This window comes from Scyliorhinus canicula, chromosome 4, assembly GCF_902713615.1.
Source record: "Scyliorhinus canicula chromosome 4, sScyCan1.1, whole genome shotgun sequence".
NCBI classification, from domain to species: domain Eukaryota; kingdom Metazoa; phylum Chordata; class Chondrichthyes; order Carcharhiniformes; family Scyliorhinidae; genus Scyliorhinus; species Scyliorhinus canicula.
Genome location: NC_052149.1, coordinates 143,374,247 through 143,397,616, shown reverse-complemented (window position 1 = coordinate 143,397,616; position 23,370 = coordinate 143,374,247). Strand labels below are relative to the sequence as shown.

Below are 23,370 nucleotides of genomic sequence, written 5' to 3'. Positions count from 1 at the left end.
ATGTAATCTTATCAAAGTATTTCACAGAATGAATTATTTGCGGAGTATTGTGTCCGCAATGTGGACAACACAGATTTCGAACTGTTTATCTGATATAGTTACCAAAACTGTTACTTTAAGAAATTATGAGAAAAGTCCAAGAAACACAGTTCCATCCAGTTAATATGCAACCTTTTGCAATGTTTCCCCACCTCCAAAACATATGGCCAATGTGACACTGACAACAAAAAAAGTAGTAAACAGGGATAATTTAGCAAACAATGCAGAATTTCTTTCTTGATTCCTATGGTAACCAAGCAAACTCCAAGAGTCCACAGTGGCCCACAACTCCTTGTTATCACAGCTGCCTATCATGTTGTCCTTCACAACTGGAAATTCTGTTGTTCTCAGCAAGTTGCTAAGATCCTTTCACATCTCGACTTAATTTGCACCCTGAAAATAAATCCTTCCTGGCATCTAACCTAACACTGCCCATTGGTTTTACAGACATTTATTACATACCTACCTACCCACCCACCAATATATAACATGAAAAGTCTTGCATAATCTTGCAAGTAATGCCTTAGACCATAAGACACAGAATCAGAATTAGGCCATTCAGCCCATTGAGTCTGCTCCGCCATTCAATCATGGTTGATAATTTTCTCATCCCCATAACTCTTGATCCCCTTATTAATCAAGAACCTGTCTATCGCTGTCTGAAAGACACTCAGTGACTTGGACTCCAGTCTTCTGTGGCAATGAGTTCCACAGATTCACTAACCTCTGGCTGAAGAAATTCCTCCTCATCAAAGGTTTAAAGATCCCACCAAACTTAACTTACATCAGCAACACCACAGGGGATCTGCTGGTATATGTATGAAGTTCAGCATCTGGTTCACAGTCCCTGTACTGTCACACCTACCGCTATTACAAGAGGAACTAAGCATAAAAGTAAGGATGTTATGCTTCAGTTATACAGGGCATTGGCGAGATCGCAACTAGAATATGGTATGCAGTTTTGATCTCCTTATTTAAGGAATGATGTAAGTGCATTGGAGGCAGTTCAGAGTTGGTTTATTAGATTGATAGTTGGAATGAGTAGATTGTCTGGAGGGTAGTTGGAAAGACGGCTTAATTCCACTAGATCTTAGAAGAGTGAGGGGTTACTTTATTGACGTATACAAGGCCCTGATTGGCATTGACAAGGTGGACGTCGAAAGTATGCTTCCTCTTGTGGGTGAGTCCAGAACTATGGGGGCATTGTTTAAACTTAGGGGTCGCCCTTAGAGAACAGAGATGAGGAGAATTTTCTTTCTTTCAGAGTGTTGTGAGACTTTGGAGTTCTGTGTCGGAATGCGGTGGAACCGGGATCACTGAAAATGTTTACGGCAGAGGTAGATAAATACTGCCAAACATGCTGAGGTTTTCCAGCATTTTCTGTTTTTGTTGTAGATAGATTCCCTTATCGGGGGTAAGTGGGGAAATTGGAACTCAACAGAAACAGATCAGCCATGATCATACTGAATGGCGGAGCAGGCTCGAGGGGCCGAATGGTCTATTTCTGTTTCTATTTTGTATGTTCTTCCTGTGACACTTTCCCCATCACACTATTGATTGTGTGAAGTGATTAGCGGCTGGAAAGCAAGTGCTTTAGACTCATACCAGAGGCGATACTCGCTAAATATTCCACTCTTTGTTGTCCAGGAATGGAATTATAAAATTCCCCAAAAACAAATCCTAATGTAAAAATCTGACAATACAAAACAGACAAGAGTGAATCATTATCCCATCTGTTTATGTTTTTCCATTAACTTACAATGCATCCTCCAATTTACCATAAACAATGTCATAGGAGATCTGCCAATATGGAATGGAATGTTGTAAGTTAAGAGGAAAAGCTCTCAACACGTAATGGAATTTTGAGAAATTATTTAAGGGAAGCAACTCACCCAACCTAATTGAAAGTCAAGGGAATGGCCAGTATTTTTCTGCACAGTAACATTATTGATGTGTGAGGCACAACAGGAAATGTAATTTTCACAATTACTTGAAACTCAAATTATGCCCGATAGGAAAAAGGGCAGTGTTTGAATGTCACTTCACCAACCAGGATTAGGCATTATGGTAAGACACTTACAGCAACAGAAGAATACCTTCAGTTGCAGTGAAAGACTGGCAGGAGGAGAGTGTGGCAAGTCTTCACACCAGTTCCGGTGGCGGCTATCAGTGAGTAGGTCGCATACTTGGTGGCTCCCGCTTTGGCCGGGCTTTTGGACCTTTTTTTCCACGACTTTTTCGTGGTTTTGAGTCTTAATTTGGAAAGTGCGGACATTTAAGTACTGGATCCACACAGTGGTGCATGGAACGGAGAACCCCAAGGGACCGTAAGGGAAGAAACAGAAAGATAAGCGAGGACTGGATAGACGTGGCTTCTGAAGTTAACATGGCCGAGGTTCGGACCCCTGCTGCGACGGCCCAGCCATCGATGGAGGAGCTGATGCAGGTCATCCAAGAGGGCTTCGCCAGACAGAAACGAGATTGTCTCGACCCAATAAAGGAGTCGATTGATCGGATGGAACGGAGGCTGGATACCCAGGTTCGGACAATCCAGAAGTTGGAGATAGCGCTGGCAGACCAGGAGGACCACCAAACGGTGGTCGAGCTGGAGGTGGGGATGCTGAAGGGTCAGCAGAAGAGGCTGTCAGAAAAAGTGGAAGAGCTGGAGAACAGTGTGCGGCGACAGAATTTGAGAATTGTCGGTCTCCCTAAAGGGGCTGATGCAGGTGCATAGGAGCTCCTATATAGGGGCTGGTTTAGCACACTGGGCTAAATCGCTGGCTTTTAAAGCAGATCACAGCAGGCCAGCAGCACGGTTCAATTCCCGTAGCAGCCTCCCCGAACAGGCGCCGGAATGTGGCGACTAGGGGCTTTTCACAGTAACTTCATTGAAGCCTACTCGTGACAATAAGCGATTTTCATTTCATTTCATATGTTGTGGATCCAGAGACAGGAATGAGGGAGATTATGACAATTCTGGGGGAATTTGGCCGGTTTTCAGGATACAAACTGAATATGACAAAGAGTGAGATGTATGTAGTCCAGGCAAGAGGCCAGGGGGGTTGGCTGGGGGAGCTACCGTTTAGGTTAGTAAGGGACAACTTTAGGTATCTGGAGATACAAGTGGCGCGCGACTGGGGCCGGTTACACAAGTTTAACTTGTCCCGGCTGGTTGAGCAGGTGAGGGGTGAGATTCGGAGATGGGATGCGCTCCTGCTATCACTGGCGGGGAGGGTGCAGACGGTTAAGATCACGATATTGCAGACATTTTTATTTGTGTTCCAATGCCTCCAGATTTTCATACCGCGGTCTTTTTTTTAATAAAGAGGATCAACAAAACATTTTGGGCTTTGTTTGGGCGGGTAAGTCCCCACGGATGAAAAAGGTGATGCTCGAGAGGAATCGGAGGGCGGGGGTTCTTGCCCTGCCAAATTTTAGTAATTATTACTGGGCGGCCAATATTGCGATGATAAGGAAGTGGGTGGTGGGCACGGGGGCGGCTTGGGAGTGGATGGAAGCAGCCTCATGCAGGGGCATCAGCTTAAGGGCGCTGGTAACAGCACCATTGCCATTCCCACCGGCGAGATATTTCACCAGGCCGGTGGTGGCGGCGGCCCTGGGGACATTGGAGGAGATCTGTTGGTGCAGTGAGGGCGTCGGTTTGGTCCCCAATATGTAACAATCATCGGTTCACTCCGGGGAGCTTAGATGGGGGATTTTGGATATGGCAAAGGGCGGGGATTGAGAAGATGGGGTACCTGTTTCTGGAAGGGAGCTTTCCTAGCTTAAGGGCGCGGGAGGAGAAGTTCGGGCTGACAGCAGGGAATGATTTCAGATATCTACAGTGCGAGACTTTCTGCACAGGCAGGTACCATCCTTCCCACTCCTGCCAGGGTAGGGTAGTATAGAGTAGGGGGTTAAATAGGCGGGCCTTGGAGGGACGGATGTCGGCGGCTGTTTTTTTTTATTACTGTTCTTTGCACTCTATTGTTTTTTGTACTGTGGTTGTTTGTTGTGCCAAAAATACCTCATTAGACTTCCGGTGGCGGCGATGTCCGAGTGAGCCGCACATTCGGTGGGCTCTCACTCCGGCGGGGCGGAACAGCTGATTCCCCGCGATAGCGGGACCACGGGGGCGGCAGAAAAGCTGCCGTGAAAGAAGAGGAGAGCGAGCTGCAGCAAATGGAAGTGTGGGAGGCCAGCAGGTGAGGAAGAAAGAGAGAGAGACGGAGGCAAGGAGAAAGCTGACCTGAAGGGTAAGATGGCGGACCCACGGACCTTCCTTCCTCCAGGACAAAGGGAAAAAAAAGTTTGGAGTTGCTGAGGAGGGACAGCTTGGACCCACTTCAGATGCCCAGGAGGGGAAAAATTTAAGGAGCTGGGCAAAGGAAAGCGGCAGCGAAGGCGCTGAGGAGCGGGCTGCGGCACATGGAACAGCGGGATTCCAGAAGGCAGAAGAAGGAGAAAAAGGGACAGAGACAAGGACCTGAAGAAAATTACCTGGGACCTAAGTAATCCAGCTGGCGCTGGATAACATGCTCCAGGTAATGAAGTCCAGTTTTGAAGCGCTGAAGCGGGACAGCTTGGACCCAATCCAGAAAGCGGTGGATCAGCTGAACCAGAGGCTGGACGCCCAGGATGTTAAAGTCAAGGAGCTGGGAGAGGCGGTGGAGGAGCAGGTGGATGCGCAAACGGTTGCAGCGCTAGAAGTGGACGGCCTGAAAGAGCGGCAGAGAAGACTGCTGGACAGAGTGGAGGAGCTGGAGAATAGAGTCCGCAGGAACAATCTGAGGATGGTCGGCCTCCCGGAGGGGGCGGAGGGAGCTGATGCTGCAGCGTTTGTAGCAGACCTGCTGAAGCAGCTGATGGGGGCCGAAGCCTTTCCGCGACCGCTGGAGCTGGAGGGGGCACACAAAGTGCAGGCAAGGCAGGGGCGGCCGGGCGGATCCCCCTGCCCGATGGTGATTAGGTTCCACAGGTTCGTGGACAAGGAGCGGGTGCTGCAGTGGGCAAAGAGCGCCAGGAGCAGCATGTGGAACAACAGTGTTCTCCGCATTTATCAGGACCCAAGCCAGGAGGTGGCTCGGCGGCGAGCAGCCTTTAAGAATGTCAAGGAGGTGCTGTTCAAGAAGCACGTGAAGTTTGGTCTGCTGTTCCCAGCTCGGCTATGGGTCACGCACCAGGGTCAACACCACTACTTCTCCGAGCCCGAAGAAGCGATGGATTTTGTGAGGGACCTGGGGCTGGTCCCGAAAGGAGGCCCCAAGGACGCGAGTTAGGGCCCGAGGATTTCTGTGGGAAGGAGCGCCGAATGTGCCTGGACTGCTGCTCAACGGTTTCCTGGGCCAAAGGGGCCAAGCGGAACATTTGAGACTCTTTCCTTTGTTCATGGACATTTATGTGCTTTTTCTCTTTTTTCTGTGGTTTTTTCCTTTTTTTTTTCCTGTTTGGGCTTTTTGTGCAGCTCGCGGAAGACACTGGAGCTGGCTTGCCCCAGTGGGTGGGGAGGAGGACGGGGAAACAAGGGGAATGGGGCAGGAAGGCGCTGGAGTGTTGAGTCACCGGGCTAGCAGATTGGCTAGTCAAGGAAGTCAGATGGGGGGGAAGTTACAGCCAGTAGATGGCAGGGGTGGGGGTATCGGGGGATGGGGTTAGGGGAGGGGGGGGGGTTGTTCTGCTGACGGGAGAGGGACTTGAAATAGGCACTGGAAAGGAGGTCGAGGGTGGAGGCAGCCAGAGGGTGGAGGCAGCCAAAGGGCGGGCCAGGAATGGCGCGACGCACGGGTCAGGGGCCGGCCCGAGAAAGGCTATGGCTGACCGGCGGGGTGGGGGGGGTGGGATGTGCCCCCCGACCAGGCTGATCACCTGGAACGTCAAGGGACTGAATGGGAAGGTTAAGAGGGCGCGGGTGTTCGCGCACTTGGGGGCCCTGAGGGCGGACGTAATTATGTTGCAGGAGACACATCTGAAAGTGTCAGACCAGACCAGGCTAAGGAAGGGCTGGATTAGCCAGGTCTTCCACTCGGACTTGGACTCGAAGTCCAGAGGGGTGGCAATCATGATCAACAAGCGCGTGCAATTTGAGGCAGAGGGCATATCCGCAGACAGGGGGGGCAGATACCTGATGGTACGGGGCAGACTGGAGGGGAGAAGAGTGGTGCTGGTGAATATATATGCCCCGAACTGGGATGACGTGGACTTCATTAAAAGAGTGCTGGGGAAGATCCCGGACTTGGATTCTCGCAGGCTAATAATGGGAGGAGACTTTAACATGGTCCTTGACCCGACTTTGGATCGGTCGTGTCCCAGAACGGGTAGACTCTCAGCAATGGCAAGGGAGCTGAAAGGGTTTATGGAGCAAATGGGGGCAGTGGACCCCTGGAGAGAGGGACAGCCAACAGGAAGGGGCTACTCGTTTTACTCGCACGTCCATAAAGTATATTCCAGGATAGATTTCTTTGTAATAAGTAGGGACTGTATGGGGGAGGTAAAGAACACGGAATACTCAGCAATTACCATTTCAGACCATGCCCCGCATTGGGTGGACCTGCAGTTCAGGGGAGCGAGTTATCAACGCCCGCAATGGAGGCTAGATATGGGACTGCTGTCGGAGGAGGGGATCTGCGAGAGGCTTCGGAAATGTATAAAAAATTACCTGCAGGTGAATGACACTGGGGAGGTCTCAGCGGCGACCGTGTGGGAGGCGCTAAAGGCAGTAGTGCGGGGGGAGCTGATTTCAATTGGGGCCCACAGAGCCAAGGCAGACCGGGCAGAGATGGATAGATTGGTCAGGGAAATGGGTCGGATAGATGAAGAGCACGCGGAGTCCCCGGGGGAGGTTTTACTCAGGGAGAGGCAGAGGCTACAGGCGGAACTGGGGGCACTATCCACGAGCAGGGCCGAGGAGAGTGGTGTACGAGTATGGGGAAAAGGCTAGCAGACTGTTAGCGCAGCAACTCAGGAGGAGGGAGGCGGCCAGGGAAATAGGTAGAGTGAGGGACGAGGGGGGGCGCAAAGTGGAGGATCCGGCAGAATTGAATAGGGTATTCCGGGACTTCTATCGTAAGCTGTATACTTCGGAGCCGCCGGAAGAACCGGAGGGGATGAAAAGGTTTCTGGACGGGTTAACATTCCCAACAGTTGGGGGGGGGGGGGGGCGAGTGGAAGAGCTGGGGGCCCCGATTAGAGTAGAGGAGGTATTGGGGGGCCTAAAGGCCATGCAGTCGGGGATGTCCCCGGGGCCGGATGGATACCCAGTAGAGTTTTATAGGAAGTTCTCTGAGCTGGTGGGCCCGTTCTTGGCGAGGGTTTTCAATGAGGCAAGGGACAGAGGGACCCTGCCGCCGACAATGTCACAAGCCACCATATCTCTGATACTGAAGCGGGGTAAAGACCCGGAGGTGTGCGGATCCTACAGGCCAATCTCCCTGATTAATGTAGACGCCAAGCTCCTGGCAAAGGTACTGGCGGGTAGAATGGAGGACTGTGTACCGGAGGTGATTGGGGAGGATCAAACGGGGTTCGTGAAAGGTAGGCAGCTGGCGGCCAATCTGAGGAGATTGCTCAATGTGATAATGATGCCCCCGGCGGGTAGAGAGGTGGAGGTAGTGGTGGCAATGGATGCCGAGAAGGCCTTTGACCGGGTGGAGTGGGACTATCTATGGGAGGTGCTCGGACGGTTTGGGTTCGGGGAGGGATTGGATCAAATTATTATATCAGGCCCCGAGGGCCAGCGTTAGGACCAACAGAGAAGTGTCGGAGTACTTTAGGTTGTACCGAGGGACCAGGCAGGGCTGCCCGCTCTCCCCGCTGCTGTTTGCGCTGGCCATAGAGCCATAGAGCCGCAGAGGGTTGGAAGGGGATGGTGAGGGGCGGGGTTGAACACAGGGTTTCTCTTTATGCAGACGACCTGCTCCTGTATGTGTCGGACCCAGTGGCCGGGATGGGAACTATACTGGGAATGCTGAGGGAGTTAGGCCAGTTCTCAGGATACAAATTAAATACGGTCAAGAGTGAAATGTTTGTGGTCCAGGCAAGGGGCCAGGAGAACAGATTGAGAGGGCTACCGTTTAGGCTAGTTGAGGAAAATTTCCGGTATTTGGGAATCCAGATGGCACGAGACTGGGGCAGGCTGCATAAGTTAAATTTGGCCAGGGTGGTGGAGCAAATGAAGGGAGAGTTTCGGAGATGGGATGCACTCCCGCTGTCGCTGGCAGGGAGGGTGCAGACTGTAAAGATGACAATCCTCCCTCGATTTTTGTTTATTTTTCAGTGCCTCCCGATCTTTATCCCACAGTCCTTCTTCAAAAGGGTTAATGGGCTGATCATGAGCTTTGTCTGGGCGGGAAAGTCTCCGCGGGTAAAGAAGGCGATGTTGGAGAGGAACCGCAGCGAGGGAGGGCTGGCTTTGCCGAGTCTGATCAATTATTACTGGGCGGCCAACATCGCTATGATAAGGAAGTGGATGGTGGGTACGGGGTCTATTTGGGAGCGGGTGGAGGTGGCTTCGTGCAGGGGCTCCAGTTTGGAAGCCCTGGTCACGGCTCCTCTACCGCTGCCGCCGGCCAAGTACACCACCAGCCCGGTAGTGGTGACGACCCTGCGGATATGGGGCCAGTGGAGGAGGCATGTGGGGGAGATGGGGGCGTCTGTCTGGGCGCCAATCTGCGACAACCATCGGTTTGCCCCCGGCAGAATGGATGGGGGGGTTCCGAGTATGGCGGCGAGCAGGGGCGGGAAGGGTGGGTGATATGTTCCTGGAAGGGAGCTTCGCGAGTTTGAGGAGCTTGGAGGAGAAATTTGGGTTGGTAAGGGGAAATGATTTTAGATACCTACAGTTGCGGGACTTTGTTCGTAGACAGGTCCCATCTTTCCCGCGCCTCCCGCCAATGGGGATCCTAGACAGAATAGTCTCTGGGAGTGACGAAGGGGAGGGTAGAGTCTCGGGTATTTATAAGGTGCTCATGAGGGAGGAAGGGTCCCAGACAGAGGAACTGAAACTTAAATGGGAGAAGGAGATAGGCGGGGAAATGGAGGATGGGCTGTGGGCAGAGGCCCTGAGTAGGGTAAACTCGACCGCGACATGTGCTAGGCTCGGGCTGATCCAATTTAAGGTCGTTCACCGGGCCCATATGACGGTGGCTCGGATGAGCAAATTTTTCTGGATAGAGGACAAATGCGCTAGGTGCGCGGGAGGACCAGCGAACCATGTTCACATGTTCTGGGCATGCCCTGAGCTGAGGGGGTACTAGAACATAGAACAGTACAGCACAGAACAGGCCCTTCGGCCCTCAATGTTGTGCCGAGCCATGATCACGCTACTCAAACCCATGTATCCACCCTATACCCGTAACCCAACAACCCCCCCTTAACCTTACTTTTTTTAGAACACTACGGGCAATTTAGCATGGCCAATCCACCTAACCCGCACATCTTTGGACTGTGGGAGGAAACCGGAGCACCCGGAGGAAACCCACGCACACAGGGGGAGGACGTGCAGACTCCACACAGACAGTGACCCAGCCGGGAATCGAACCTGGGACCCTGGAGCTGTGAAGCATTTATGCTAACCACCATGCTACCCTGCTGCCCCAGGAGGGATTTTGCGGGGGGTCATGTCCCAGGTGCTAAAAACAAGGGTGGTGATGAGTCCAGGGGTGGCAATTTTTGGGGTTTCGGAAGACCCGGGTGTCCAGGGGGAGAAAGAGGCCGATGTGTTGGCCTTTGCTTCCCTGATAGCCCGGCGACGAATATTATTGGCGTGGAGGGACTCGAAGCCCCCGAAGACTGAGTGGTGGCTTGCGAACATGTCGAGTTTCCTGGGGATGGAAAAAATTAGGTTCGCCTTGAGGGGATCTGTGCAGGGGTTCACCCGGAGGTGGCAACCATTTATTGACTTCTTTGCAGGAGAGTGAGCGTCAGCAGGGGGGGTGGGGGAGGGGGGGGTAAGAGTAGAGTAGGAGGGAAAATATGGCGGGTAGTACCGGTGGGAGGGGAGCGGGCTTGTGCAATATGTTACGGTGGAAGTATTGAAAGTATGTGGATGTTTGCACATTTTTGCCTTTTTTGCTTCCTTTCTGATGATGTCTGTAACTCTTTATAAAGCCAAAAACTACCTCAATAAAATTGTTTATTTAAAAAAAAAAATACCTCATTAAAAATTGTTTGTTAAAAAACAAAGTCTTCACACCAAATGTGAACTAGAAGAATGGTTCCAGCTACAAAAAAATGAGACAATGGCGTGGTAAGAAATAAGAGGCCAGTGTGCTGAAACGAAATCGCATCCTTGAGCAAATGGGAGGAGGTTAAATATAAACTAACTGGTAGAGAGGTTTGGAGGAGGAGTACATATGCAAATCTTTGAAGATGGCAGTTCAAGTTGAATGGGTTGTTACAAAAACATATTTATATCCAGGAGGTAGGGTTGCAGGAACTTCTGCCCTTCCTTCCTGTCCAACAGATTTGAGATCCTTGCTCTGTGTGGATGGGAACGGGGACTGCAGGGAGAATGAGCACACTCCGTTCACGTGGGGGGAGAGAAAAGAAATGTCATCAGAATTGGGGATAATATAGTTAGGGGCATTGATACTGTTCTGTGACCAGGATCAAGAATCCCAAAGGTTGTGTTGCCTGCCTGGTGCTTGGGTTCGGGATATCGCATCGCTGCAGAGGAACTTGGGAGCGGGAGGGCAAAGATCCAGTTGATGTGGTCCACGTTGGTACCAACGACATAGGGAGAACAAGAACAGAGGTTCTGCTAAGGGAGTATAAACAGCTAGGAGCTAAATTAAAAAACAAAAGCAAAAAGGTAATAATCTCTGGATTACTACCCGAGCCACAAGCTAATTGGCAGAAGGTCAATAAGAATGGGGGGATAAGAACTTTAACTAGTTAAAGGGGCCGAGGGCTCAGAAGAGGTTAGTAAAGTTTTCAGAACACGTATTAGAACAAGAGAGTATCACTTCAGGCAGGGCAAAAAAGGGGACAAATATCAGAAGGGGCCAATCCAGGACTGGGGGGGGGGGGGTGTTGTGTTTAAATGCACACAGCATACGAAAAAACGTAAATGAGCTTGTTGCATACATTTAAATTGGCCGATACGATGTTGTGGGCATCACAGAGACATGGCTGCAAGGGGATCAGGGCTGGGATTTAAATATCCATGGATATGCGTCCTATCAAAAGTACAGGCAGATGGACAGAGGGGCGGGTTTGCACTGTCAGTAAGGAATGAAATTAAATCGATAGTAAGAAGCGATATAGGATCAGAAGGCATTGAATCTGTGGAGGTAGAGTTGAGGAATCGCTGAGGAAAAAAGACCGAATGGGAGTTATGTACAGGCCTCCTAGCAGTAGTCAGGATGAGGAGCAGAAAATAAATCAGGAGATAGAAAAGGCATTGGCATATAAGATAGGTAATATTATAATAATCAATATGCAGGTGGACTGGGAAAATTAGGTTAGTAGCCGATCGTAAGAAAAGGAATTTGTGGAACGTCAACGAGATGGCTTTTTGGGGCAGCTTGAGGTAGAGTCCACGAGGGAACAGGCAATTCTGGATTTGGTGATGTGTAATGAGGCAGACCTGATTAGGAAACTTAAGGTGAAGGAACCCTTAAGGGGCAGTGACCACAATATGATGGAATGTACCCTGCAGTTTGAGAGGCAGAAGCTGGAATCAGACCCAACAATATTACAACCGAATAAAGGTAAAGGGCGGCATGGTGGTTAGCATTGCTGCCTCAGCACCAGGCTTCAATTCCGGCCTTGGGTCACTATCTGTGTGCAGTTTGTACGTTCTCCCAGTGTCTGCATGGGTACCCTCCAGGCACTCCGTCGTCCCACAGTCCAAAGGTGTGCGGGTTAGGTGGATTGGCCATGCTAGATTGCCCCTTGATGTGCAGCTTAGGCTACGGGGTCATGGGGATAGGGCGGGGTGAATTGGGGCCTGCAAATGGGTAGCTCATTCAAAAGGGTCAGTGCAGACACAATGGGCCGAAAGACCTCCTTCTGCACTGTAGGGATTCTATGACCTACTTCTAAGACACGAGGAAAGAGTTGGCCAGAGTTGACTGCAAGGGGAGCCTAGCAGGGAAGTCAGTGGAACAACAATGGCGATAATTTGTGGCAGTTATTCAGAGGGCACAACAGAAATTCATCCCAAGGAGGAGGAAACATGCTAAGGGGAGGATGAGGCAGCCATGGCAAAAGAAAAAGCATACAAGTTGGCGAGGATTAGTGGGGAACATTTAAAAGCGAGCAGAGGACAACAAAAAAGCAATAAAGGGGGAGAAGATGAAATATGAGTGTAAGCTAGCTAGTAATATAAAAGAAGATAGCAAGAGTTTTTTTCAATGTATAAAAAGGTAAGAGAGAGGCAAGATTAGACATTGGACCATTGGAAAATGAGGCTGGAGAAATAGTAACAGGAAACAAAGAAATGGCAGAGGAACCAAATAGTTACTTTGCATCAGTCTTCATGGTGGAAGACACCAGTGTAATGCCAGAACTTCAGGAGAATCAGGGGCAGATGTGAATGTTGTGGCCATCACTAAGGAGAATGTTCTGGGGAAATTGAAAGGCCTGAAGGTGGATAAATCACCTAGATCAGATGGACTACACCCCAGGGTTCTATGGGAGATAGCTGAGGAGATTATGGTGGTATTAGTGGCCATTACTGAAACATGGTTAAAGGATGGTCACGACTGGGAGTTAAATATCCGAGGGTTTCAAACTATTCGGAAGGACAGAGTGGATGGTAAGGGAGGTGGTGTTGCTCTGTTATTTAAGGATGGCATCCGGGCAATAGTAAGGGATGACATCGGTGCTATGGAGGATAAGGTTGAATCCATTTGGGTGGAAATCAGGAATAGTAAGGCGAAAAAGTCACTGATAGGAGTAGTCTATCGGCCACCAAATAGTAACGTTATGGTGGGGCAGGCAATAAACAAAGAAATAACTGATGCATGTAGAAATGGTACAGCAGTTATCATGGGGGATTTTAATCTACATGTCGATTGGTTTAACCAGGTCGGTCAAGGCAACCTTGAGGAGGAGTTTATAGAATGTATCCGCAATAGTTTCCTAGAACAGTATGTAATGGAACCTACGAGGGAACAAGCGGTCCTAGATCTTGTCCTGTGTAATGAGACAGGATTGATTCATGATCTCATAGTTAGGGATCCTCTCGGAAGGAGCGATCACAATATGGTGGAATTTAAAATACAGATGGAGGGTGAGAAAGTAAAATCAAATACTAGTGTTTTGTGTTTAAACAAAGGAGATTACTAGGGGATGAGAGAAGAACTAGCTAAGGTAGACTGGGAGCTAAGACTTTATGGTGGAACAGTTGGGGAACAGTGGAGAACCTTCCAAGCGATTTTTCACAGTGCTCAGCAAAGGTTTATACCAACAAAGAGGAAGGACGGTAGAAAGAGGAAAAATCGACCGTGGATATCTAAGGAAATAAGAGAGAGTATCAAATTGAAGGAAAAAGCATATAAAGTGGCAAAGATTGCTGGGAGATTAGAGGACTGGAAAATCTTTAGGGGGCAACAGAAAGCTACTAAAAAAGCTATAAAGAAGAGTAAGATAGAGTATGAGAGTAAACTTGCTCAGAATATAAAAACAGACAGTAAAAGTTTTTACAAATATATAAAACAAAAAAGAGTGGCTAAGGTAAATATTGGTCCTTTAGAGGTTGAGAAGGGAGATTTAACAATGGGAGATGAGGAAATGGCTGAAGAACTGAACAGGTTTTTGGGTCGGTCTTCACAGTGGAAGACGCAAATAACATGTCAGTGACTGATGGAAATGAGGCTATGACAGGTGAGGACCTTGAGATGATTGTTATCACTAAGGAAGTAGTGATGGGCAAGCTAATGGGGCTAAAGATAGACAAGTCTCCTGGCCCTGATGGAATGCATCCCAGAGTGCTAAAAGAGATGGCTAGGGAAATTGCAGATGCACTAGTGATAATTTACCGAAATTCACTAGACTCTGGGGTGGTCCCGGTGGATTGGAAATTAGCAAACGTGACACCGCTGTTTAAAAAAGGAGGTAGGCAGAAAGCAGGAAATTATAGGCCAGTGAGCTTAACTTCGGTAGTAGGGAAGATGCTGGAATCTATCATCAAGGAAGAAATAGCGAGGCATCTGGATAGAAATTGTCCCATTGGGCAGACACAGCATGGGTTCATAAAGGGCAGGTCATGCCTAACTAATTTAGTGGAATTTTTTGAGGACATTACCAGTGCAGTAGATAACGGGGAGCTGATAGATGTGGTATATCTGGATTTCCAGAAAGCCTTTGACAAGGTGCCACACAAAAGGTTGCTGCATAAGATAAAGATGCATGGCATTAATGGTAAAGTAGTAGCATGGATAGAAGATTGGTTAATTAATAGAAAGCAAAGAGTGGGGATTAATGGGTGTTTCTCTGGTTGGCAATCAGTAGCTAGTGGTGTCCCTCAGGGATCCGTGTTGGGCCCACAATTGTTCACAATTTACATAGATGATTTGGAGTTGGGGACCAAGGGCAATGTGTCCAAGTTTGCAGATGACACTAAGATGAGTGGTAAAGCGAAAAGTGCAGAGGATACTGGAAGTCTGCAGAGGGATTTGGATAGGTTAAGTGAATGGGCTAGGGTCTGGCAGATGGAATACAATGTTGACAAATGTGAGGTTATCCATTTTGGTAGGAATAACAGCAAACAGGATTATTATTTAAACGATAAAATATTAAAGCATGCCGCTGTGCAGAGAGACTTGGGTGTGCTAGTGCATGAGTCACAGAAGGTTGGTTTACAGGTGCAACAGGTGATTAAGAAGGCAAATGGAATTTTGTCCTTCATTGCTAGAGGGATGGAGTTTAAGACTAGGGAGGTTATGTTGCAATTGTATAAGGTGTTAGTGAGGCCACACCTGGAGTATTGTGTTCAGTTTTGGTCTCCTTACTTGAGAAAGGACGTACTGGCACTGGAGGGTGTGCAGAGGAGATTCACTAGGTTAATCCCAGAGCTGAAGGGGTTGGATTATGAGGAGAGGTTGAGTAGACTGGGACTGTACTCGTTGGAATTTAGAAGGATATGGGGGGATCTTATAGAAACATTTAAAATTATGAAGGGAATAGATAGGATAGATGCGGGCAGGTTGTTTCCACTGGTGGGTGAAAGCAGAACTAGGGGACATAGCCTCAAAATAAGGGGAAGTAGATTTAGGACTGAGTTTAGGAGGAACTTCTTCACCCAAAGGGTTGTGAATCTATGGAATTCCTTGCCCAGTGAAGCAGTTGAGGCTCCTTCATTACATGTTTTTAAGGTAAAGATAGATAGTTTTTTGAAGAATAAAGGGATTAAGGGTTATGGTGTTCGGGCCGGAAAGTGGAGCTGAGTCCACAAAAGATCAGCCATGATCTCATTGAATGGCGGACCAGGCTCGAGGGGCCAGATGGCCTACTCCTGCTCCTAGTTCTTATGATCTTTCAGTAATCACTGGAGGCAGAGAGGGTCCCAGAGGATTGGAAAATGGCTGACATATCACCCCTGTTTAAGAAGAGAGGAAGGCACAAGATGGGAAATTATAGGCTGGTTAGCCTGATTTCGTTCATTGGTAAGATTTTAAAGTCCATTATTAAAGATGAGATTGTGGAGTAGTTAGAAGTGCATGATAAAATTGGACCGAGTCAGCACGGCTTCGTCAAGAGGAGGTCATGTCTGCCAAATCTGTTAGAATGTTTTGAGGAAGTAACAAGGAAGTTAGACAAAGGAAAATCAGTGGATGTGATCTATTTAGATTTCCAGAGAGCCTTTGACAAGGTGCCATATAGGAGGCTGTTAAATAGGTTAAGAGCCCATGGTGTGATACTGGCTTGGATAGAGGATTAGCTGACTGCCAGAAGGCAGTGTGGGGCTATAAAGGGGTCTTTTTCAGGATGCCAGCCAGTGGCATGCCTCAGGGGCCGGTGTTGGGATCACAACGTTTCACAATATACATTAACAATTTGGAAGAAGAAACTAAAGGGACTGATGCTAAGTTTGCATATGATACAAAGATATGCAGAGGCACAGGTAGTATTGATGAAGCAGGGAGGCTGCTGAAGAACTCGGACAAGCTAGGAGAGTGGACAAAGAAGTGGCCGATGAAACACAATGTGGAAAAGTGTGAGGTTATGCACTGTGGTAGGAAGAATGGAGGCATAGACTATTTTCTAAATGGGAAAAGGCTTAGGAAATCACAAAGGGACATAGGAGGCCTAGTTCATGTTTCTCTTGAGGTTAACATGCAGGTTCAGTCGGCAGTTAGGAAGCAAAATGCAATGTTAGCATTCATGTTGAGAGGGCTAGAATACAAGAACAGGGATGTACCTCTGAGGGTATACAAGGCTCTGGTCAGACCCCATTTGGAGTATTGTGAGCAGTTTTGGACCCCATATCTGTGGAAGGCTGTGCTCGCCTTGGAAAGGGTCCAGAGGAGGTTCACAAGAATGATCCCTGGAATGAAGAGCTTGTCATACGAGGAGTGGTTGAGGACTCTGGGTCTGTATTCATTGGAGTTTAGAAGGATGAGGGGGAGATCTTATTGAAACTTACAGGATACTGAGTGGCCTGGATAGAGTGGACATTGAGAGAATTTTTCCACATGTAGGAAAAACTAGAATCAGAGGGCTCAGCCTCAGACTGAAGTGGTGATCCTTGAAAACAGAGATGAGGAGGAATTTCTTCAGCCAGAGGGTGGTGAACCTGTGGAACTCTTTGCCGTAGAAGGCTTTGGAGGCCAAATCATGGAGTGTCTTTAAAACAGAGATAGGCGAGTTCTTGATCAATGAGGGGTTCAGGGTTTATGGGGAGAAGGCAGGAGAATGGGATGAGAATATATCAGCCATGATTGAATGGCGTAGTAGATTCGATGGGCCAAATGGCCTAATTCTGCTCCTGTGTCGTATGGTCTTATGAACAGAGGTAGAGGGGGGTCTTATGAACAGAGGTAGAGGGTACTATAAAAAGAAAGTTATGCTAAATCTTATAAAACATTGGTTGGGACTCAGCTGTATTGTGTTCAATTCTAGGTACTGCACTTTAAGAATGCCAAGGCCTTATAGGGGGTACAAATGAGATTTACTAGGATTTCAGTTACATGGAGAGACTGAAGTTGCTCACTTCAAGAGTGGAGGAATTTAAGAGGAGATTTGACAGAGTTGTTCAAAATCATGAACAATTTTGATTGTTTCCCATGGCAGGTTTGGTGACAAGAGAACACAGATTTAAGATAATTGACAAGAGGGTGCAATATTTTATGCAGCAAGTTGTGGTCTGGAATGCATTGCCTGCAAGAGTTTTAACAGTAACTTTTAGAAAGGAATTGTATAAATATTTGAAGGAAGAAAAACTGTGTTCCAATAGGGACAGAGCACACAAGTGGGACTAATTGAACAGAGCTGGTATAGGTACACATATTCCTTCCATTACAACAGCAACTACGTCTCAAAAAGTGTTTCAATGGCTGTAAAGCACCTAGGAACTTCAGAGGTTGTGAAAGGCATTATATAAATAGAAGCCATTCCTTTTTATAATTCTATAATTCTGTAAGTGTATTTACCTTGTTGTTGCATCATGGTGTTAAGTGATGGTTGCTGGGCTTTGGGAGGTTGCATTCCCGGTGTCAGAAAGTCTAGACTAATGTTAACACTTGGGTCTGACCAAGTGGAAGGCAAAGATGGCTTGATTGCTTTCTGGTTCTCTTGCATATTGGGTACAGCAGTAGGCCTTGACAAAGGTATGGACAACATCTGCAAAGGCTGAAAGAGAGAGACACTAGTGTATTAAATAGCACACGATATTAAAAATCAGGTTAATCTTCACTCCCCCCGTTTCTCCAGTTTTGTTTCCCCTCATCAAGTACCTGGAATTTCGCACAGCTCAAAACATTAACATTACACTTCACTGAAACCCAATTAATAGCACTTCAAGCAGGGCTGTAAACCAACACTCTCAAACTGTTGGCCATGTCATTTCATATCCAACATAAAAATTAAATCAGGATTGAACAGCCAAGCTCTAATATATATACACATTATTAACTCCTGGTCAGAAACCTGCACCCACCTGAGATTTGGATAAGGACATACTGGTACCAGTGGCAGCTAAGGTAGTGGCAGATGACATAGCAAAGTTCATGCTCTGCGAAGAAGTCATGGTTGACTGAAAATCGGGCATCAGATTGAACATATCAGCTGTGGGAGGTTGGACAGGAGCATGCTGCATGTTGTTGTAAAGGTCCCCTCCACTTGACATGGCAGGCTGGTTGGACTGTGCTTGGTTGAAGGCACTCCAGTCACCAAAATCGGAGTTCCCACTAGTCGGTGTGCCTACAAGGGGGTAACGGTGAATGAAATGAGCAGTTGTAATGAACCAGAATAAAAGCAAATCTAACGTGCACAGCTCATGTTTATAGATCACATCTCATATAAGACCATAAGACATAGGAGTGGAAGTAAGGCCATTCGGCCCATCGAGTCCACTCCGCCATTCAATCATGGCTGATGGGCATTTCAACTCCACCTCCCAGCATTCTCCCCATAGCCCTTAATTCCTCGCGACATCAAGAATTTATCTATCTCTGCCTTGAAGCCATTTAGCGTCCCGGCCTCCACTGCACTCTGCGGCAATGAATTCCACAGGCCCACCACTCTCTGGCTGAAGAAATGTCTCCGCATTTCTGTTTTGAATTTACCCCCTCTAATTCTAAGGCTGTGCCCACGGGTCCTCGACTCCTCGCCTAACGGAAACAGTTTCTTTGCGTCCATCCTTTCTAAGCCATGTATTATCTTGTAAGTTTCTATTAGATCTCCCCTTAACCTTCTGAACTCCAATGAATACAATCCCAGGAACGCCAGCCGTTCCTCATATGCTAGACCCGCCATTCCAGGGATCATCCCTTCCCTACTAGCACATTTTCATTAACGTTTGAAAGATAACACAAAAGTACCATATTAAACTGCATATAAACCACACTTATAAGTTCTAAGATGGAGGGTGCAACTTGCATACAAGTTAATTTTACCTCTCGCAAATTTGAGATGCAATCAATAACCTGAAAATCTATTTCTTCTTAATTTCAACTGTCAGTAATTTTTACTTGTTTTCTTAGTTGACGTAGCAAACGTTTCATATGAACTTAGTTATATTTTTCTGTTTGTGAATAAAGGGTCAAATCTCCTTATATTTAGATGGACGGTTCAGTGCAGCACTGAGCAAATGTTGCACTGTTGGAAGAACCATTCTTCAGATGAGAAGGTAAACCTGAGGCCCTGCCCACCTGCCCTTCTAGAGAAGAAGGATCTCATGGCACTATATGAAGAACAGCGAGCTCTCCCCAAGTCTCAACATTTATTACTCTGCCAACACCACCAAGGACAGATTTTAACTGGTCGTTCATCTCATTTTCTGTTTGCGAGTGATTGCTTTGCACAAGACGGCTGCCAAGCTGCCCACATAACAACAGTCATTATAATACAAAGTAATTTAGCTGGACCAAGATGCTGGGGACATACGATCAGGGTGCTATCCAATTGCAAATACTGAAGTTAAAATTAAAAGGAGAGAGAGAGAAAATTGTGCTTCGAGTGTGTTCAGTAACAAAAGCTATCCCTGTTAATATTACAGAAGGTACTCAATGTTTTTGGAGTGCTGTAATAAACAGAAGTAGATGGCCTGGGAGATAGAAATTTCTACACACTCTCAGAGTTGAGCATAACTGTCAGCAAAGCAGCAAACTGCCAGTAGAAAATCATTGCTTCAGATCCCAAGACTTTGTAACCATGTAATAGCAGGTTAGACTGCTGTTCATTTTAGTAACAGCTGCAGAAAGGACAGGCCTTAACCATTCACCCATTTAGTAAAAGCTAAGGGCATCGTTAGTAAATTCATCAAAAATGAAAACAGCATCTGCTACCCATCATCATTTCCTGACAGTATACTTTAGGTGAATCTGAACCCCAACAATTTTCTCACCATATCTTTCCTCTCAAAAATAATCACTCACATTAGACGTAGCTCTAGGGCCATAGCCAAGGGGTGATTAGCCTGTCGACGGTTCAGATCAGCACTCAAGTGTAGAGGCACCATACACTAATGCAACTGTCGCCAAATATCCATCCATGCACACTTTTCAGGAAACATCGCTGTGCTGTTATCAGGCATAAGAGCCTTGTTTGATATTTTGTTTTCAATTCCCTAATCCTGGAACATCGTCCAACGATAAAATACAGTTTAAGTGAGAATGGGCCAAGAATGGGATCTTTCTAGCACGTCCCAGTACCACACCCAGAGATGCATTTACTCATGTAGGCATCAGGAAAGTTTCAACTAGGACTGTTCCTTTTTGGCAGGAAGGGGGGGGGGGGGGCACAGAATGATCCCAAAGTATGTAACATTTCTGTAAGCATCTTGGTATAAAGTAACTATTTGAGTTATTTTAGTAAAATGCTAAATAAAGTGAAATCTGTTTTCTGAACTTCAATTGTGGACCATCTAGATTATCCACCATGGTTTTGCAGGACCAAACCTTGGAAAAAGAAATTACCACAACCCATAATATTTCTTGTTATTTTGATTGAGTTGTCTTGTCTTATGCCTACTGTTGTATTATCCTTCAAGGCATAAAATTCAGAGACTCTTGATAACGTCAGTGGCCATTACTGTCCAACATTGAGGCATACCAAGCTCTAAATGAACTAGAAAGGCGGCAGCATTCTGATCAATGGAGTTGTATGCTGACCATTTGCGGATGCATTAGTTAGTTAGCATCCGCAGCTGCCTATTAAAGATGGTTCTACTTAAGTAGTTTCAGATTTTAAACAATCTGCTGATTACAAAGGCCTACATGAAGTGAGTTTGTGTGGTGGAAATATACTTTACACACTATGCACCCTAATTTGGTAGTGCTGGCGTGGCTGGAAAATGTCTCTCCAATTTGGTGGAGGAGGATGCTCTTCTGAGGTTAGGCTCATTAATAAGACCATAGACATTTACAGTACAGATTGGCCATTCAGCCCACCATACCTGTGCTAGTTCATTGCCAGAGCACTCCCCTCAACACCCAGTTTCTGCCTTTGCTGCAAATACTTTTCCAGTAAAAGATGCAATAATCTCTACCTTAACCATTCCCTGTGGCAAAGCATTTCCAAGGAAAGAAAAGTCCAAGTCTCAAGCTTCGCAAGTCAATTTTGTTTGGAGTGTAGGCAGATTATTGCTCATTCGTTCTAGCAAGAACAACAACTAGTTAGGAGACTGAAAACATGTGAAATAATCTCCTTCTATCTTATCTGATGAATGGCTTAGTTCAGACCTGTATTTCGATAGATTCAAACTGAATCAGGAAGGGTAGGAGGGGGCGAGAGGAAGAATGGGTCTGGTTGTTGCATGTTCCAAAATGCTCAACATATTCATTTTGAAAGCACTTATAACATAGGAACCAATAACGTTTGGTGCTTATATTGCTGATATGCATTGGGTGCAGCTCTCTGTGCGATAAGCACTGATGCCTATTCAACCCTCTGTTCAACTACTCCACTGTAATGCTTTGCATCCGTGGCACTCAAACATCAGCATACTTTTCTCTCATTATTATTGGAATGTGAGAGACAATATTTATTGCCCAGGCCATTCACAGTCAACAATATAATGTGAAACTGGAGTCATAGGTCAGCCAAACCAGTGGTAGACTCCCTTGTCTGAGTGACACTGGTGAACCACTTGGGTTTTTACAACACTCCAGCATTTTTCATGCCTATCTTATCTGATTCTAGCTAAAGGTGACCAGATATAATGAACTCTCAATTTATAGGTATGACAATGACTAGTTTACCAGAGACAAGTTTACATTGATCATTGACTATCCAAGCAGAGCAAACAGTCTTTCCCTTTCAAAGCTTTCAGAATTCTAAATACAGTTTTCTTTGCTCCAGTGGAATAATTAAAATATTGAGAGTTGGTGATGTGTTACTCTGAATCGGTATAACACAATGGATGCAAGGAACAGAAGTATTCCACTTCCCAACGCTAACATCATTCACCCTATGGGCACAAAAAGGTCATAAAAACAAATTACATAAGTACTTGTTTGTTTCCAAGTTTGAGAAACTTTGGAGCAAAGTGTTAAGATTCAAAACAGAGGTATAAAAGCCAACATAAGTGTACTTTACCTGAATGCTCGTAGCATTCGGAATAAGGTAAATGAGTTGATGGCGCAAATCATCGTGAATGACTATGATTTAGTGACCATTACTGAAACATGGTAAAAGGATGGTCACGACTGGGAGTTAAATATCCAAGGGTATCAAACTATTCGGAAGGACAGAGTGGGTGGTAAAGGAGGTGGTGTGGCTCTGTTATTTAAGGATAACATCCAGGCAATAGTAAGGGATGACATCGGTGCTATGGAGGATAAGGTTGTCAGCTGAGGACCTTGAGATGATTGTTGAGAACATAGAACATAGAGAAATACAGCACAGAACAGGCCCTTCGGCCCACGATGTTGTGCCGAACTTTTGTCCTACTTTAATCATAGATCATAGAATTTTGGACACTAAGGGCAATTTTTCATGGCCAATCCACCCAACCTGCACATCTTTGGACTGTGGGAGGAAACCGGAGCACCCGGAGGAAACCCACACACACACGGGGAGGATGTGCAGACTCCACACAGCCAGTGACCCAAGCCGAAATCGAACCTGGGACCCTAGAGCTGTGAAGCAATTGTGCTGCCGTGCTGCCCTGAAGAACAAATTAATCTACACTCCATTATTCTACCATAATCCATGTACCTATCCAATAGCCGCTTGAAGGTCCCTAACGTTTCCGACTCAACTACTTCCACTGGCAGTAAATTCCATGCCCCCACTACTCTCTGGGTAAAGAACCTACCTCTGACATCCCCCCTATATCTTCCACCATTTAGCTTAAATTTATGTCCCCTTGTAATGGTTTGTTCCACCCGGGGGAAAAGTCTCTGACTGTCTATCTATTCCCTATATCATCTTATAAACCTCTATCAAGTCGCCCCTTCTCCGTTCTAATGAGAAAAGGCTTATCACCCTCAACCTTTCCTCGTAAGACCTACTCTCCATTCCAGGCAATATCCTGGTAAATCTCCTTTGCACCTTTTCCAAAGCTTCCACATCCTTCCTAAAATGAGGTGTCCAGAACTGCACACAGTACTACAAATGTGGCCTTACCAAGGTTTTGTACAGCTGCATCATCACCTCACGGCTCTTAAATTCAATCCCTCTGCTAATGAACGCTAGCACACCATAGGCCCTCTTCACAGCTCTATC

At 46.8% G+C, this 23,370-nt stretch overlaps 1 protein-coding gene across 1 annotated transcript in view; it reads right to left on the bottom strand.

Annotated features, from left to right (window-relative positions):
• Positions 1-23,370, bottom strand: part of LOC119965051 (clathrin interactor 1-like) — a 236,983-nt gene that overhangs the window by 11,916 nt on the left and 201,697 nt on the right. The window contains 2 exon segments of the mRNA XM_038795287.1: positions 17,634-17,832; positions 18,140-18,402. Coding sequence (XP_038651215.1) covers positions 17,634-17,832; positions 18,140-18,402 — 462 coding nt within the window.